This window comes from Zosterops lateralis (assembly GCF_965231275.1).
Source record: "Zosterops lateralis genome assembly, chromosome: 7".
NCBI classification, from domain to species: Eukaryota; Metazoa; Chordata; class Aves; order Passeriformes; family Zosteropidae; genus Zosterops; species Zosterops lateralis.
Window position 1 is genome coordinate 38,384,369 of NC_139767.1, and position 18,697 is coordinate 38,403,065.

At 43.3% G+C, this 18,697-nt stretch overlaps 1 protein-coding gene across 2 annotated transcripts in view; it reads left to right on the top strand.

Moving 5' to 3' along the window:
• The first annotated feature begins 466 nt into the window (after positions 1-466).
• The window catches only part of TANC1 (tetratricopeptide repeat, ankyrin repeat and coiled-coil containing 1), a 54,668-nt gene continuing 36,437 nt past the window's right edge, over positions 467-18,697 (top strand). Inside the window, exons 1-2 of one of the 2 annotated variants that reach the window (XM_083865355.1) lie at positions 467-512; positions 14,463-14,537. In XM_083865355.1, coding sequence (XP_083721481.1) covers positions 14,477-14,537 — 61 coding nt within the window. In that variant the 5' untranslated portion in view covers positions 467-512; positions 14,463-14,476. Of the gene's footprint in view, positions 513-14,444; positions 14,538-18,697 lie in introns of those variants that run through there. The other variant, XM_083865354.1, reaches the window with a different exon arrangement.

Sequence of the window (18,697 nt, forward strand, 5' to 3'; positions counted from 1 at the left end):
TTTTATAAGCTCCGATGCGATTACTTTCCTGTTCCGATGGAAGGCTGCTCTGGTGGAAGTGGGATGTAAGCTGTGCCCGTCCCGGGGGCTCTCGGGGGCGGGATCCCCCAGCTGTGCCCGTCCCGGGGGCTCTCGGGGGCAGGAGCCGCCAGCCCGAGCCGTGCCCGGGGCTCTCGGGGGCAGAGCTCAGCCGGGCACAGCGCAGGGGCGGCGGGGCGCTCCGGGCGGCACACGCTCCGGGGGGCTCGGGGCTGGTGTTGGCGCAGCGGGACCCGGCCCAGGAGGGGCGGCCGGGTGGGCGCTCCGCGCCCCGCTCCGCGCCCCGCTCCGCGCCCCGCTCCATGCCCGGCCCGGCCCCGCTCCGCCCTCGGCCGTCCCGCGGGGGGCGGGCGCTGCCGCCGCCCCTCCCGTGAGCTCCTCCCGCCGCCGCGCCTGCCCAGCCCGGAGGAGCCCGGAGCAGCCCGGGCTGGGCCGCGCGCGGAGCCCGAGGCGAGGGGCCGGGCCCGCCGCCGGTGAGACCTCCCTGCCCCTTCCCCTCCTTCCCTCCCGTGCCCCGGGCCGGGGGCCGCGCGGGGCCGGCGGGCGCGGAGCCGCCGGTAAAACTTTGTGACGGCGGAGCGTGTGCGGGCTCGGGCCGGGCCGGGCCGGGCCGGGGCGCTCAGGGGATGGAGCGGGCCGGGCCGGGCCGGGCACAGCGGGGCCGCCCCACGCGGGGCTCGGGGGGCCGGGGCTGGGCCGGGCCGGTCCCGGAGGCGCTGCCCGGGCGGGGCCCGGCGGGATTTCCGCCTCCCCGGCCCGCGCTGTCACCTTTCCGTGACTGGGGCGGTTTTCATGCTTTAACAGTAGAGATCTGGGGGGAAGGAAAAACCAGTGCCGCTTTCTGGAAAACTTGTTTTCTCGGTGGTGTTGGCTGTGGCGTTAAGAGGCGAGCGGGGGGCGCTGGAGGGGGCCGGGCCGGGCGGGGCAGGGCGGGGATGGTCAGGGGGTGGTCAGGGGGTGGTCAGGGGGTGGTCAGGGGATGGTCAGGGGGTGGTCAGGGGATGGTCAGGGGATGGTCAGGGGGTGGCCGTGCCACGTGCGCCTCCCTGGGCAGCGACCTTGTTTTGACGGCTGCGGCAGAAGGGCCTGCCCTGGAGGTCATCGCTGCTCCTGCGGCCATCTCGGGCATAAAACGATAACTGGGTTCGTTTTTAATATGTGGGTTACTGATAGTGTATAGTAACAATGTATTTTAAAGCTGACTTTCTAAAGCTTTCTGAGTTCTCAGTACCGCTGTGTTTGCCACAGCCTCATAATGCGTGTTTGTTGGATAGGGGACGTGTCCTGGGTTCCTGTTTTCAGAGACAGAGTGTGACTGGAGACGTCTTGGTGTGAGGGTGATCCCCGGGGATAAAGGAGGTTTAGATTTGCTGTGATGCAGAACGTGTCCCCTGTCCGGGATGTGTCCCCTGCCCGTGGTCCCCTCTGCAGCCCGGGGCAGGGTGACAGTGGCACTGCCTGCTCTGCCTCACTCGGCGCTTTCTGACGAGCCACTGCTGCTGCACCATTTGGAAAGCCAACAGCTGAGGATGTGGGAGGTTTACTTTGGGCTTCTGTGACTGCTGGGTGTAAAAACGGTTGGCAAGAGGTTTGTTCACTGGTCTGGAGTATTTTAAATGTTTTACTCATCCAGCCTACTTCAGAGTTTTGCAGAATTATTCAATATATGCAGAAATCCTGTGTTACGTCATATTTTTTTTTTAGCTGTTGCTTAAAAATAGCCTGACACTTAAAAACTGGAAATACCAGGGAATAAGGGAAATAAGTGTGATACCTTAGATCCTAGAAAATTTCCTCCCACTCTTGTTTAATATACAGTGGCCAAAAAGGAACCTTTTCCATTTGTTCTGATCTGCTGTTTAAGTGAAAAATGGTAATCTACTATTAAATAGTGCCAGTGAGCAAGGTAAACACAAGTGCTGTTTCTTTCTGCCACTGATGGGGTGGTGTATTCAGAGCTTCATTTATGTGGATGCTCTGAAGTGCTGGTTGCCTTGCTTTCTCAGTGTAGCTAACCATTGGAATGCCCAAATGGTGATGAATTATATCTGCTTTAGAGCCAAAACATATTTGGTTCATGGCCAGAGTTGCTCAGCTTCCCATAAGAGTCTGTAGGAAAAAGACATTTTGTGTGTATGACCACAGTCCTGAAGTTGATGCCATGGCAACTTTGTGATCTGAATTATATGTTGGAAGGCAGCTGAGCAGTCTTAGCAGAGGTGTTTGTTTTTCTTTAGCTGAACTTCTTCCTCTCGTCAAAATTAAACCTTTCTTTGAAGGTGAGAGATTATTTAGCAAGCTTTGAAACTCCTGTGCATAGAACATCAGCTGGATCTGTTAGTTGTTGGTAATGACACTCATAAATATCTGTAAATTGTAACTTATATCCGTGATTTTAAAATTAAGGTTTATCTGTAGAGATGCTATTTTGACTAAAAAGTGGTATTTCAGGCTCTATCAGGAGCTAGATCTTCATGTTCTCCAGAAAAACAGAGAAAGGTCAGCTTTATGTTTTGTATGTGGGAAAGTCTGAGAAAACTGGGTTAGTTCATGTCTTTTGGTTGCTTTCAGCTCCCAAGGCTTGATGTGGAGGCTGGAGAGTTTTTTTATCACAAAGCTGTGGCAATGGAAAAAACATCTCAGCATATGGCTTAACAAATGTTTCAGGTTTTATTTCTTAACAATATGTTTGTGTATAGGAAGCACCACTGTTAAAAAGAAAGGATTTCTGAATATTGGAGGCATAGTGTAGGGTCTGAAGAAACCCCAGAAGCAACCTCTGAAACATTACGTGATCCTCACTGCATTTGGTTTTGTGTTTAACTTTACTTTGAGAAGTGCCTTTTTTTTTTTTTTTCTTTTTTTCTTTTTTTCTTTTTTTCTTTTTTTCTTTTTTTCTTTTTTTCTTTTTTTTTTTTTTTAATAAGTTTGTTTTTGTGGAGTCTTAACCTCTCTGATCTTATCCTGAAGGGAAGTAAATAAAGGGATCAGTTGCTCATTAATGCAGAATATCTATTGTGTGGTCTAACGTTAATACGTCTGTTTGCTCTGCTGCCTCCTACTATCCTTTCCTTTTAAAATTCATTGTTTAGTATGACTGAATTAATCCTTCAGTATTCATTGTACTTGAGAAGTTCTGTAAAGCTATTTCAGCATGCTTAATTGACTAGATTATTTATCTAAATATAAAACTCCAGAGCTCAGGAGATGATCTCTGTGCTGTGTTTGGGCTCTCCACAGACATGTTGGAGTCTCTGTGGTGTCCATCTCCTGCTCACTGGGGTGTAGGAGAGTCTGAACTGGAGTACAGGGGTTTTTTTCACTCAGTTTGTGCTTCAGTCAAGCAGGGTGCTTTTGGCCTCCTTTCATAGCTAAAATGTCTTGTTGCACCCCCTCCCTGTCTTTCAGCTTCATAAACCTTCAGAGGTTTATCCAGCACAGTGATCTCAGATTTCTGTGCTGTGTAGGTGATACATCCCTGTGTAGGCTTTTTTCATCCATCATTGCCCCTCCTGCTTCTTGAAGTATATGCATTCTAGTTCATGTTCATGGAATTGCTTTAACTTCTTGAAAGTCCTGTTTCTCCTGCTGTGTTTCCAGAATTTTGTTTTTGCTCTTCCCCTCACTGAGAGGAGGCCTGCTAAGCCATAGGCCTAATCTGTAAAGGAACTTTGTTACTAGAATATTCAACTTTACAATATCTTAGCTTCAATGCTTGGCCTCCTTGTGTAAAGTATGGAGGTACTGCTGTGCCTGGGGGATGTTCATTAGAGTGTGGGAGGCAAGGGCCAGGCCGCTGTGCCTGTGAGAGTTATTTCCCCACTGTGTGATTGGGAGCATTGCTGGGACACGGGCTTTGTTTCCTGAGGTAGTATCACCAATTCAGTGTTTTGCATATTTTCTCCTCTCGATCAGGAATACTAATTTTTAATGAGGGTGCCAGTTTGAAAGCAGAAGTTCCACTGGCTTTTGGAGTGACCAGCTGTGCAGATGAGCCAGCCTGGCAGAAGTGAGTGTCTCGTTGGGGTCTTGTCCCACAGGACAAGGCCTTGGAGGCTGGCAGAGAACAGTTTGCTCTCAGCCTCGTGGGTGGTGTAACACCTCAGCCTGGGGTTCTTGCTGGGCTGCAGGAGATGTTCAGGGATGGCAGCAGCAAGATTTACAGAATTTCTTTACAGAAATTTAAATGTCTGCGCTCCAATCAAGATCTGCCCTTTACAGTCTTGATGCTGTTGAAGTTGGTGGCAATGCTTGCTGGATTATGTCTGTCTGACGTTTTTCTGTAAATACTCTGTGTCAACAGGTGCAGGGGTTATGGTTTGCAGTGTTTGGGAGGTGACTGACTTGGTGAGGCACTCTCAGTGCTTCTCAGGCACTTCTGCAGTCTAAATGGCCAAAATAATTTTGGGAAGACAGCTAGTCTTGAAGTGATCTAGTTCTTGTGCATTAGGGAATTCAGCTGTATCTAGACGTGTATGAAATTGGAAAACTACATGCAGCTTAGAGTTCTAGTGGTCCTAAATATTGTAACTACATAATAAATATGTACAATATATAAGATATATACGAAGTTACAGATCTGTATTTTGAATATATGAGTTTTATATAAGCTGCCCTTAATTCATTGTGATGCAAGTTGGAACTTCTGAATTATCATTTAATTCAGATTTCCTCCATGTTTTAGGTTTCTATAATACAGGGTGGTGTTAAAAGAGAAAAAACGGCACAGCCCACAGTATAATTATTTGCAGTCTCATTTTGCTGTGCAGCAGAATTTCCTCCTGAACAGTGATCCAAGTGTTAGTGGAATTTATCACCTTTTTAAGAGAAGATGCCTGGTGGCCCAGTTGTGTCCGAATTGCCGCCTGCAGGAGGTGGAGGTGTGCCAGGTGACAGTGGCATCTCCCGCCTGGCACAGAGGTGTCCCCTGGGGTGGCCCTGGGGTGGCTCAGGACAAGCCACAGGCACACTGGGGCAGTGCCTGCGGGCAGGGGCTGAGTGCTCCAGCTCCTTGTCCCTGAGCTGCTTCTTACCTTTCTACCTGCACGTGCCCCTACCTGGCTCATACAAATCTGCAGTTAAGATACTCAAGAATTAGCATGTTTACAGCAAAGCCTGAAGACTTGGCGGGGCTGTGGTGAGTGCTGAGGTTCCGATGGCCAGACACCCCTGGCCGTGGTGGAGCCTCTGCCTGCCCTGTGGAGGTCACCAGGTGTCACACACCCCTAGTGACAGTGGGGGCTGCTGTCACTGTGCCTCGGAGCCCTCAGAGTGCATTGCAGGGTGTGTGGGGTGGGGGACTGAGGGGCTGCTGCTTGTTATTGCATGGTTCCTACATTGCATAATTAACTGCTTTAAGACCAAAGGGTTCTGTAAAATGTTTGCTGCACTACACTGAAGTTGTGTATAGGGTGTAGGTTGAGTTTTGTGTTGTTTCTGTTTGTTAGTGAGTTTGGGTTGGTTTTTTTTTTTGGTTTATTGTTTGGGGGTTTTTTGCTTTCTTTTTTTTTTAGACTCAATCTTAGTCTTGGTTAAATTTAGCTCCAGAAGGAGAGAAGCTGGAACTTGTTAGCGCACAGGAAACGCCCTGGCAGGAGGTTTTTGATGTGTGTGTTTGTGTGAAAATGTGAATTCTGCAGCTCTGCAATGGAGTCAGGCCTGGGGACCTTAGGGTAGGTCACAGTGGTTTTATATCTTTAAGTGTTGTCTTAAGTTCTGGTGGAACTTCGCTACATTAAATATTAAATGTGTCTTAACTTGTCAAAAGCTGGTAGTTTTAAGTTAAATCCAAAGCTATCACTCTTAAAACAGCAGAGGTGTTTAATTGCTGAAAAGCGTTCAGATTTTATCTGCTTCAGCTTTGTTTAATCTGGAAAAATACTAGGATTTGTTTACTCTAAAGATTGTGCTTTTCTTTTTTCAGTAATTTACAATTAAACCAATCCATTTCTATCTTAGCAGATGTCCCTTCCTTAGGATCTATATTTCTGACCATGCTTTAACAATTCAGCATTTGAACAATATCCAAGGAAGAGTAAATAGAAGCGCAATATGACCTTTGCCTTTTGAAATTTAAATGAGGTGGAAGTTGGTAGAGACTTTAATGTGTGGGTTGGGTTTGATTCTTCTGTGTTGTGTGGGGTTATTTTTTTTCTTTTTCTGTGTTTTGTGGTGTTTTTTTCCCCCTTTTTCTGTGTTGTGTGGGGTTTTTTTGTTGCTTGAGTTTTTTTGTTGTCGCTTTTGAACAAGAACGACAAAACACAAGGTACTGTTAGTGTGAGTTTTAGAGGGAGACTTGTTTTGTATTTTACACCAAAAATGCCTTTGAGTTCAGTTGATTATTTAGTTAATATGCTTCAAAGTCTGTTTTACACTGGGCTAAATACCATTGAGGTCACAAAGGGATTTTTTGTGTTAGTAAGGAGTGAGTTCCTGGATTTTTCTACAAAATTTTCCAGCAATTGGAAGTTTGAAGAGGAATATTGCTACCACAAAGTGTAGGCATGGTAAGGTAAAATCTTCAGCACTTCCCAACTACTGATACAGAATTTTTATGTTCATGCAAGAATTACTTTGAAAAGTTAGGAGACAATGTGACAAGACATAAAGGGAAAACTTTGCTTTACTCTTAGATAAATTATATTTGGCAAAGGTAGAATGGAGTATAGGAGCATTGTGCCTTCTAGCATCATGTACCAATCTGTTGTGCACTTTCAGAATTCAATGGTACTGGTATATTCAAAACTCTAGAAATACAGAGCTGGTGTGTATGTTTTTATTTATTTATTCTCTGTCTAAGCCATTCTTTGTGCCACTGTGGTATGTCACCAGATATTTTCTGTGAGTTTGCAATAAGTCATGTAGTGATTGATGGCAGCAACTTATAAAATCTTTTACACTCATTTTGAGGTACTGGGGATAGTTTGAAAGTCTGAGGGATAAAAGACCTAATTAATATGGGGTTTTTCCCTGACCAAAAAAGTTGCACTTTGTCCTTAAAAGACAGTAAGTAAAGGAGAACAAAAGTGACATTAAATTATTTTGTTCTGGTGGAGTTCAAAGCTCTGTAAAAGTCTGCACCAGAGGAATGTGCTGAATAGTTTGTCAGAGAGGACTTTTTTCTCTTTTTGCCTCTCCCATGCTCGAGCAGAAGGTTCCCCAAGGCTCTTGCACCCTGTGCCACCAGAACTGCCTTGGGTCTCCCTGGGCCTCTGGGGAAAGCTCCTTTTGAGTGTCCCAGGCATCTGCCTCGCTGCCCTCTGAGGAATCTCACACTCTCCCTCAATCTGGTAGAAACAAGTTTATTTTCTACCTGTTTTCATCATCTCTTCTAATAGGAAAAACAGGTGCTTTTCTTCTCAGTGAGCCTTGCTCGACCCTCCTTTCTTCAGTTCTCAGCCTTCCCCAGGAGAAAAACTGAACTTTGTTTCCGTTGGCAGGATTGTGAGCTGAGTTCAGGTTGGTGTTGCATCTCTTCTCTTTGTGTGTCATGAACTCGACTTGTGTGATGTGCAGTGGGCTCGTGGGTATCCCAGGAGCAGGTTGAGGGGAGGCAGTATATGCTGTCTTGGCAAACCTGTAAAGAATTATATAGACTTAAGATTTTAATGAATAATTACTTTTTTTTTTTTAAGTATAAATGTTTGTTTTTCACTAGTAGTTAAATTCTGGTTGTGAGGACTTTAATTCATTTATTTTGGACACTTGCCTGTGGAAGGAATGCTTTCTGGCATCTGAGTTAGAAGCTTTAGTGGTGCTTGGCTGTTTAATTACTGAAAACAACAGGACAACTGTAAAATTTTAATAAATATAGGCTTGCTGGGTATTTCATATTTTTGGTAAGAGCATGCAGGATCTTGTCTACACCAGAGAGTTATTGCAGGATGGGGGAGGATGTGAATGTGAAGCACTTTCCCCCTTGTATAGACAAGCCTTTAATTTTTCTTGAGTGAACTCGGGGATGTTCTGGGTATTCATGTTCCTGTCCTTAATTTGAGCTCTGTGGTGGCTGACAAGGAGTTACACCTGAAGCATGTGTCCAGTTCATGTGGATAATCTCCCTGCTTTGGGGTCTGTGTGTGTGGGGAGCCCACAATGCCGGGCTGGTGTGTGCCCCACTGGGGCAGATGTTGCCTGTCAGGAGCTGCAAACAGCTGGTGGTGATGCTGTAACTGGGCCTCTCAGTGCCACTGCAGTGTACATTACAGTGGAAAGTGCTTCAGGGGGAAAGGAATTGGGAGATCATGGATGTTAGAGTGTTTCCTTGTAGTTTACACTACAGAGGAGTGCCTGAGTCTGGTCCATAAAACAACACAAGCAAATAATTAGAAATGGAAGGTTTACATTTCACGAGAGACAGAGAAAGGCAGCATCCCAGGATCTGAGGTGGAAACCAGGGAGAGTAATATTTTTGTTTTGCCTCATTCCGGTGAGTGAGATTTCAGGAAATAGCCAAGCTAATCTAACAGTTTGTTGTGCTTCAGGGGAGTGGCTTTCCTTCCTTCTGTACCTGCTGTGAGATCCTTCTTTTTTCCCATGTCATCTCCTCTGTAAGCACAGAGATGATGAATTGCACCTGGCACAATGCAGCAGGAGCACAGGGCTGACCCCACTGGCCATCTTGTAAAGGCTCCACCAGTATGACCTTGGGAAAACTGGGCTTTGCTCCTCCCAGGTGAAATGGAAATAAGATTGTTCCCCTTCCTGCAGGCTGCTGTGAGCTGGCATTGTTCTGAGATGCTCTGAGGTTGAAGAGGCAGTATATAGAGATACCCAGCATACTTTCTGGATTGTGTGACTTAAATGTCTGTTTTTTAGGCATCCTGAAAAATGTCAATGTTTCATTCCAAAGTTTGCTAATTAATTTTGTCCACAGGGATATATACCCTTCTTTTTGTGTGTGTGTGTGTGTGTAGTTGTGCAATTGTGCCAGTGTGTCCTGGACAGTCTGGGATGTTTGAGCTTTGTGTTCCTTGTGTCCTGTTATTCCCACATTTTAGGGTCACTTAGCACTTGCTTTTCTTTTATTATTTTTAGGAGGAGAAAGGTTGCTGAAGGTACTGTCACATTATATTAACTGTTATTTAACTGTCTAATCCAAAACCAGCACAGGGATCCATTTAGACAGTTACGTTTTCTGAAGGAAATAATTTTGCTTTGTATTTTTGATAGAGGTTTCCAAGATTTTCTTGTGTGACTTGCCCTGACTAGGGGGCTGCACCAGATGACCTCCAGAGGTCCTTTCTAACCTCAGCCATTCTGTGAGTCTGCCCTAATGAAAGTCCTAATGGGTCCTAATGTTTCCTTTCTGTCACCTTGGATATCTCAAGCTGCTGTTACACACATACCACTCTTCCTCTAGTAACTAAAGGTAACAATAGTTATCCTAAGGAAGAAAACATCAACATCAATTTGACATCACAGTAGTGCATTTTAAAGGCCACATGAAAACCCTCCAAAGTGTTCACTTAGTAATAAATATGTTCATCTCTGCCTGTGAAGCAGGAAGTAAGTAACATGTTTCTGTACAGATTTTGGATGGACCTCTGTGTTGTATTTCTAGAAAAAGTGAGTGGCTCACTTTTTGTGGGGGAATGTCTGGGAATCAAGTGATTCCCAGACATTTCAAGATCAGGTATTTTGTGATTAGGGTTTATAGAAAACATACTGTCCCAGAATTTCTAAGGGTAGCTGACATGGGGGAGAAAAGATTGACACCAAATACAGGTGTGTGTTCTGGTCTATGTTTAAATAGAGATTTGTAGTGTCAGGAGAAATCTATTAGTAAAACAGGAAATTTCCATGAAAAAGCAGAGAATAAAATCCTGAAAATACCTGATAAGAAGGATGAATAATATAGGAGATTTAGAACTAGATATGATAAGGAACTAAAATAGAAATAAGCTTTGAGTTTTGTCAGCCCCATCTTATATCAAAAAACCAAAAATCTCAGGCATACTAGATTTCACTGAAAACCTGCTGAGTAGCTGTGATGGTGAAAAATGTCACCTCTTTTGTGTTCTGGGCATAATACTGACCTGGTTTGGGGTTTTGTTGGGATTAGTTAGTTTTCATTTTGTTTTGTAAGTCATAACTGAAGAAAGGGAAAACTCTGCAGAGAAAGGTAGATGTCTGTGGTCTTGGCATTTGCTCTGGAGGATCTTAGCAGAGTGGGAACAAAAAGTCTAAAACACCTCTGCTGTGATCAGATATTTTTCATACAAGAAACAGCTGTGAACAATTAAGATTTTCAGGTTGTGTTGACAGCTGCTCCTCTTCTCTCCCAGTGTAGGCAGACAGGTGATTGCACTGGTGATTCTCCACCTGCCTGATTGCTGAATCCTTGGGGTCGGTTCAAACAGGGGTTTATCACCTTTGAAGTGAATCGTTCTGGCTTGTGAGTGCTTCCATCTGCTTCGGTTTCCTCAGTGCTTCAGGGTAGTAACAAGGGGAGGGGAGCAGCAACCTCTGAAATGGTGATAAAGAGTCATTTTTGCAGTGTCTGGCTCTTGCCCAAGAGTTTTGGACAGCAGTCAAGTGAAGTGACCAGCTTTTCCCCTGTGTTGGCAGTCCTCAGGAACACTGGGCTAATAATCACAATTTGGTAAAAGAGTAACGTAGCAGAAAACGGGGTGATTGCAGGGCAGAATAGTTACATCTGTGACATCTGGGAAATGAAATCTAGATCCAGACTGGTGGGAAAAAAGCTACTGCAAAAGCACATTCTAACAGCTAACATGATAATGAGGTTTTTCTCACGCTTCCTCATCTTTCACCTCATATTGTATTTTAATAGTGCTTCAGGGCATCATTCCACTTCAGAAGTGAACAGCAAACTGGGAACCTTGCTGTGCTTTTGCAGTTTCCTTTTAAACTGCTGCATAGCTTTCACTGGGTCAGATGAGAGGGAGAAAATGTGGAGTATCTCATAGGTAAGTTTAATAATGATTAGATGATTGAAGAGCAAATGACACAAATGTGCTACAGCTGGTCAGTTCTGTATCTGTGTTATATCTGTTTTGTAGCTGTGTTGATCTTTCTGCATGAGAAACACCTGCAAAGGGTAAAGACCATAATTGTTTAGAGTATTGTGTAAAAATGAATAACTAATAAATAAATAACTATTTTACTTCAGTGGGTCTGGCTAAATATAGCTTATTGGAAACATTATATGTGCCACTTTCCACTTGGCTGTAGGGACAAAGGGTCAGGGACAGGTCTCTCCAGTGCTTTATCATTTCATTTGTGCATTTGAATCATCATAACACAAATATATCTCGCTGGAAGTTGTATCTTTGTCTCATATCTGGGGATATGCCCTCTGTTTATTACAAAATGCTAGATATTGATGGCCCAAAATGTGGTAATTTTAAAGGATTTTTTTACTTACTGTCTTAATTTGTTATATCAGTAATATGTTGCTCCTTTAAGTATTGTTTTTTGCTGTATATTCCTCTTGTTTGAAATCTGCAGTTCAGCTAAAAGACTTTGAATTTGCCAGAAAAGGGAGATGTTGGAACTTCTCTGTGTGACACATAGAATGACACTCTGAATGTGTTTGTAGGCAGTGATAGCAGTTCTGGCTAAATGAAGTTTTCTTTCTGAGCTTAGGATTTTGAGATTCAAATGTTGGCATCTTTGGATTCAAAAATGCAAAATACACTTCAAAAATACAGATTATTTGAAGTATGTGTTTAATAAATCTCACACTGAAAGGTGGCAAAGCCTTAAGTACTTCTGTGCAGACAGTAGACTAAGATGTTCTACCCCTTATTTCTTTGCAAATAAATGCTAACTGGTTTTCAGGATCTGAATATGGGAGCTTGAGCACAGCTGTGGGTAGTAATGTCAGGAGAGCATGGGCATTAGCTCAGGTGCTTGTCTGCCCTGTGGGATTAGTTTATTTGACCTCTGCAGTCGTGATGAACTCCTGTGGGTACATCTGTGAAAATAACCCTCTCTGAAAGGTGAGGGAGGTGGAACAAGAGCTGTGAATCATCTTGTTCCTGATGCTAGTGTCTTCACTAGTAGCTTTACATGGAAAGCATTCACATGCAAGGAAGTTGCTGCGTTTTAAGGAGAGACTTGCAGGCTGAGTGAAAATGTGGAGAGATTTTTCCATCTCTGCTGTTCAGAGGGGACTCCTCAGGTAATGAAGTACTTAACTTACAAAGGTTGAGAAATGATCTGTTGTGTATTCCTGTGCTCCCAACTCTTTCCATGACCCAAGATTTGTGTTTTATAAAGCTGACAGTGTTTTGGAGTTGTTCATAAAGAAGCTGATCATTATAAGTTCTTGAATCAAGGGACTTTCTGCCCTTTCCCTTCATGCTCTGAGCAGGAAGCATGTATGGAATGTCTTCTGCATCTGAAGACAAACAGTAGAACTGGTGGGAGGGCAGCATCTGTTTGAAAATGCTCTTGGTGTGAGCTGGGAATCCACCTTTGTCAGCAGCTGAGAGGGTCTTCAATCGAACAAGCAGAAGAGTTCTGTTGGATTGTTATTATTATTAGCATTGTGGGATAACAAGTCCACATCTAATGCCATTTTAAAATGGGAGTTATAGTTTTTTAAATATTTAAGAAACCGAACAAAAAACAAGTGGTTTCATGGCAGAATTTAAAAATTGGAATTAAGAAAATGTGAACTGGAGTTGTGTTCCAAAGTGAAGCAACTGCAATAGCTGAAAGGGTTCCTGAAGTCTGTGTCAAGCAGTGATTCTACCTCAGCTTAGCTGTGAGGGAAGTGCAGTCTACTTAGAAAGACAATGCACCAGCATTACTGGAAAATAACCTATTAATACAGTTATCTTTAAAACAAGATCTAGTATCTTGTGCCTGGTTCAAGGGATGAGAAATCATAAATACACGCTATTGCTGTTCACTTTAATTAATGTTTCTGAGGTGTGAACGATGGCTATGAAGAAATACATTACCTGAAGCTGAAATGCTTTTGGGTGTATGTCAGTGAGCATCACAGTAGGTACAAATAACTTTGGTGTATCTTTTGGGTTTCCTTTTGTATTTTTTAAGTAACGCTGTCTATTTCTAAGATACTAACGCTGTAGTATTTCTAAGCTGTAGTAGTTGGTTCATTCCCTCAGCGTTCACCTGCACACTGAAAGGTGAGTGATGTTGTACTGGACCCAAGGTGGTTGTTTCAGCATTACTTCAGAAGACAATTTATTTTTTATACCTTTCAGCTTGCAAACAAAGAGTACTGCTATTGCTTTGCTGTTGCAGCCCTTAGTGGTTAGCTCTCTCTCTCTCTGTGCATAACTCACACAGCAAAAGGTGAGTTGCGTTGGAAGTGCTGATCTTTCATTTTTGTGTTTCATTTTATAGGGGAAAAGAAAGGAAGTGGACTTTATTTCTTTATTTCCAGGGAGTAGGCACTTTTTATATCCACACTGAATGTGGTCTGAAGAAACAACCATCTTGCATCATGCCAGTTCTGTTCTGTGTTGGACCAGATCCTTGAAGAACTCTTTGCACAGTTGGCCTCAATTCCAAGAAGTGAAAGTCAAGGATGGAATTGTCCTTGATGCCTTTTATTTGGTCTCTCATTAGTCCTTATCTATATTCTAAGAATAGGAATGACATACACTGTAGAGTTTCAGTTCTATATCAAGCCTGTCTGTTCTGGTTAATAGAAAATTCTTTTGGTCATATTTGCAAAATAAGAAAGTTAAATACAATATGTGATTTTTCAGGTCTTCCTTTCCCCCCCCACCCCCATGTATGTAAAATACTCTTCTTAGATTCTGAAATTCATTAACAGCTTCAGGTCCTGCGTAGTGCAGGCTTTCTAACTTTCTAACGTGGTGGATGGTTTTTGTATGCCTCACAAATTAATTTTGCTTTTTATCCAAAGAGTAATCAGTGTGTCATGTGGCAGGCAGAAAGCTTTGTGGGGATGGAGGAGTTTGTTGCCCAGCTCCCCTGTGTGCTGTGTGTGGGGACAGAAGGGAGGTGGTGCCATGCCCTGCTGTTATCCCTGCTGTACAGGCTTGCACTTGCCATTCCCAAGTGACACCAGGCTGCTCCCATTGCTGCCGGTCGGGCTGCTCAACTCCAGTCACGAGTTAGAGCTTGATTTTCGTTTATATTTGCTGGAGTGTCTTACAGCAACTTACTCAGGTTTAGCCCTGTAACTGCATTTGGATGTGGAATGTGGAGAATGCTGCATTATTTTTCTGTACCAGAAGACAGCAAACTCTTAGTTGCTTAGTTCAGGTATTGAAACATTCCTTGTGCATCAGTACTTTGCTTAACCAAGTGACACTGTAAGAAATAAACATGATTACCAAAAAGTTTCTCATAATCACCTCACTGTTTTATTTGTATTCGTCCTGTCTAGTTTTTGTTTTGACCTTTGTGAATGGACATTGCATTTATTTTTGTTTCTCTCTGTTATTCTCTAGGAGCAACACTTAAAATGTTAAAGGCCGTTCTGAAAAAGAGCCGAGAGGGTGGCAAAGGGACCAAGAAAGACCCAGGTATGACTGTTACTGCCATGTTTTATCCCCCAGCTGAGCTGAGCTCTGCAAGGCCAGGGCTGTCCATGCCCTGGTGCAGCAGTGCCTGTCCCAGGGGCAGCTCCCTGCCTGCCTCCCCAGCTGCTGCCAGGGGAGCAGGAGCTGCAGCTCTGCCCCACCTGCAGGGCAGCTCCAGTGCAATTATTGCTGCATCTCCAGCGGGCAGGACACTGAGAGCAGTTGGTCCTGGTTGTTGCCCTAGAAATACTGAGAGCAGGCTGTGTGTGCTGTGCTGCCAGCTCCTCCATAGCCTGGGGCCAGCCCTCAGCTACAGAAATGCACTTTAAATTGCTTATTTATTATATTATTAAAAAAACTCAACACTGGTTAGGTATTAAGGGCAATAGAATTTTTATTATGTATATATTTTGAAAAAAAAATTATTGAATTAGTGAAAAGGTTTTAAGCTGGTTGTCAGGTTTCTATTATGTCCTAGCTTTTGCTTTAACTACAGAGATTTTTTTGAAGGTAAAAGTAATCATTATCAACATATCTTACTTAAAGTAAAACTTACTTTACTAGTAACCATAAATTTAGTAGGCCACTACTTACCTGCGTTACCTTCCAGGCAGAAGGGTAACTGAGAGCTGTGGTTGCCATTTTCAAGGGCAGAGAAGGCCCAGCAGTGCTAGTTGAGGAGGAGCAGTAGCTGTAGATGTGCAGGTGTTGGTGCCTGGGATGAACCTGCCTGTGCCAGGCATGCTGAAGTCTTTGCTGCAGTGGCTGGAAAGCTCATGGACCTGAGTGAAAATTACCTGGTTTTCAGAGTTACATTTTTAATTTCAGACTATTAATGTAGACTAACATTGCTGATTTTCTGATGGGTTCGATCCTAAATTATCCATAAGGGTAAATTTATGCTCTTTGGCAACGTGAACTTCTTACTCCCAGAGTAAAATACAAATAAATACAAATATTTCTTAAATGTATGAAGAACAGAGCATAATAAAGCTGCCATATCTTTGTTTATTAGAGCAACACAGCCCTATTTTCTTGGAAAGCCAGTTATATGCATCCTGCATTGCAGTTTTAAACCTATACCATTACACTGAGTCCTACAAGGGGAGGGGTTTTTCACTGTTCTTTTGCAAAAACCGGTTCTGAGTTCATCTGGCAGGTAATGTGTTGTTCTTCAGGAAATTTCTGTGGTCTTGTGAAGTTTGCACTCTGCCACAGTTGCTTTCTGAATGACTGAATGGTGGGAGCTGTGCTGACTAGAAAAAACATGGACACGAGATCAGAGCTGCACGGAAATGATCACTGAGCAAAACGAGAGGCATCCTGGTAATTTTGTGTGTGCTGCTGGTGGCTTGAAGTTACCAGCTGGGGTTGTTTAAACAGAGTGGCCTAAAGATTCCTGTGGTGAGGCTTTCACTGGTACATTTTTCGTTAAAATACTAGATAGAAGTTGGTTTTGGCTCAAAAGGAAAATGAGGCTGTTTAGAATGGAGCTCTGACCAGGCTTTGATTAAAATCTGAAGCTTGGAAGAACCTTTTTCCTGTAGGTCAGAAAGCATGGCTTTTTATTTTAGGATCTCATGACATCTGTCTGCATTAATGTGTGCAAAAGAAGTTTTTTCTCTGATTTTGCAAATACAATGCTGCTGTATTTCTGAGCAGCAAGGGAAGAGTTAGAGCAGGGGAAGTTTTTTGGTTTAATTTTTGGTTTGGTGGGTTTGTTTATTTGTTTGGGGGTTTTTTATTGTTTTTTAAGGAGAGCTCCAGGGTTCCATGTCTTAATTAGGTGTTATGGAAACCAAGTATTCGGAAAAATCGGTGAATAATGGCTGACTGGTGAGAGCTAGAGCAAGGAGGAGTTCATGAGCAGCTTTTTAGAAGAAAGTAAATAACTTATACATCGGATTTCAGAGATTTTGGCGCTTTTTTATATTTGAAGATGATGTGAAAAGTTTGAAGAGAGATGTGTACATTTTATTCTGTCCTGTGTTACACCAGGACTTCCTGTAAAGTTATGTCCAGCTTATTAGCTTTCTCTGTTGTTCCAAAGCACATTCCAATCCTTACAGCTCTAAGACATTTCTCCACTTTTCAAAAAGATGTGAAGCAAGGGAAAGAACATCAGTCTTTGTAGAACTTTTTTGCTTGCTCATCTCCCTGGTCTTTAAACTGAAAACAGGGAGAAACTGAAGGGGTTTTTTGATTGTAGAGTTTTCCCACTTCTTGTCCCTTTGCATATGAAATAGCAACAACAGCTTTAAATCTCCTGTTCTCTGAAGAGAGTAGAAATGCACCCCAGCGATGGAGCTGACTGGAGAGATAAGGCTGTTAATGTGGCATGGCCATTCTTCAAATTGCTGTTGGGGAGAGGAATGCAGTAGTAAATTTAGATGTTTCTCTCAGCTCTCTGGGTACATGGGCTTGATTTTTTTTTTGCTTATGAAGTTTTGAAAAAGTTTTCAGGTTTTTCAGAGCTTCCGAATGTGGGAGGAAGGAGACAGCTCATCTCAGTAGGGCCACCCTGAACACAGCTGGGAAGCCTGCATGGTCTTTTTTCAGTATACTGATGGTTTAGGAGTGATGCTGAGGAGCTCAAAGGCAGTAAAATCGCTGTGGGTCATCGTGGGCAGCCCAGGCGGCCTGGGAGGGACACCAGGGTGATGAGCTGCAGCTGTGCCTCGGCCACGTGTGGCCATTTGCAGTCACACTGGAAGGGGCTAAACTGCATTTAGCCTAAACTGCAGCAGCTTCTTCTTAAACTGAAGTAACCCCAGTTGTCCCATGGGTTGCATGAAAGGAATGCCTGGAAGTCTGCATGATTTAGATCCGAGTGGGATGATTCCTGTTTGACTGAATAGAACTTCCTGTTTGTGTGTTAACTCTATTTTATGGCTTTTACAGCTGGTAGCCTTGTGGAACTACTGCGAGTAGGAATGGTGGTGATTTTTTTCTGGATTGAAGGCAGGGACAGCTGTAATATTAAGAAGTGTAAAAAGGTTAAAGGACAAAGAAATTAGTACTTTTTTTAACAGTACCCTGTGTGGATTTTAGTATTAGAATTTCTCATTTGCCCTGACATAAGAACTGTAGCTGTACATAACGTTTTTGAAATCTAGCTGCTGGGAATGTTGATTGCAGGTTTTAATAGATTCTTAAATTCAGGGTTATCTTGAAAAAGAGGGTTGCAAGAATTAGTATTGATGCTTTGAGAGAGACACTGAAGTGTTCTGCTGAAGAGTAGGAGAATGTCTTTGTGGAAATAACTTCTGCCTTGATCAGGTAGAGGGCTGTCACCTGGAAATACCACTTTTGGAAAAATGATGCCTCAGGCAGCACCAAAAGCAGTACTTAAGAGATACATGGTTGGGCTCAGACCCTGCAATTGCCTCAGTAGAAATTTTTCTACAATCGTTTTCTTAAAATGGGTTTATTTAGATGTGGCTGGGAGGCATTGATAAGGTAGGGTAGGTGGCTGTTGTAGAATTAGATAAAATCTAAAGGAAAATTAGTGTGTTTAAACATGCACATATGTAATTATCAATTTGTGCAAACATACATGAACACAGGTGAAAAGAGCTGTGTTGGCAGCAAGTTACATGTAGAGCAGCTTTTGCAAGCAAAACTTACGGAACTAATTTCTAGATGTGGATTTGAAGACAAGGTGGTTGGTATCCTATTTAGGTGAACAGTTGTGCCAAATGAACAAAATTTCAAACAAACCAATTTTTTACCCAGACATACAACTTTTTCTGCATCCAGATGTTTTCTGGTTCTGTGCAGCATGAAGAAACCTGTCTTTACAGTCCTTCAGACATAGTTATTTCCATACAACAGAGATAACTATCTGTAAGTTGATTTTTCTTTTCTCTTTTCCTTCCTTGAATTAGTGATGTGCATACTTGGTAAAGGACAGAACCTGAGGGGGAAAACCCTACGGTCTTCACCTGTAACCTTAAAGTGATAGAAAACTATTTGGGAAATGTTTGAAACCAAGCAGGAAGATTAATTTTGTGTCCCAGAAAGTAATCAGTGCATTTACCTGTCTCACTTACATCGAGCTGGAAATGTGCAGCAGTTACTCCCACAGTTTCTCATTATTTCTCAAAGGTTTTAGTCAGTCTGAGAAAGAAAGTAAAAGGTGGTACTTTCTCCTCTTTGTTGGC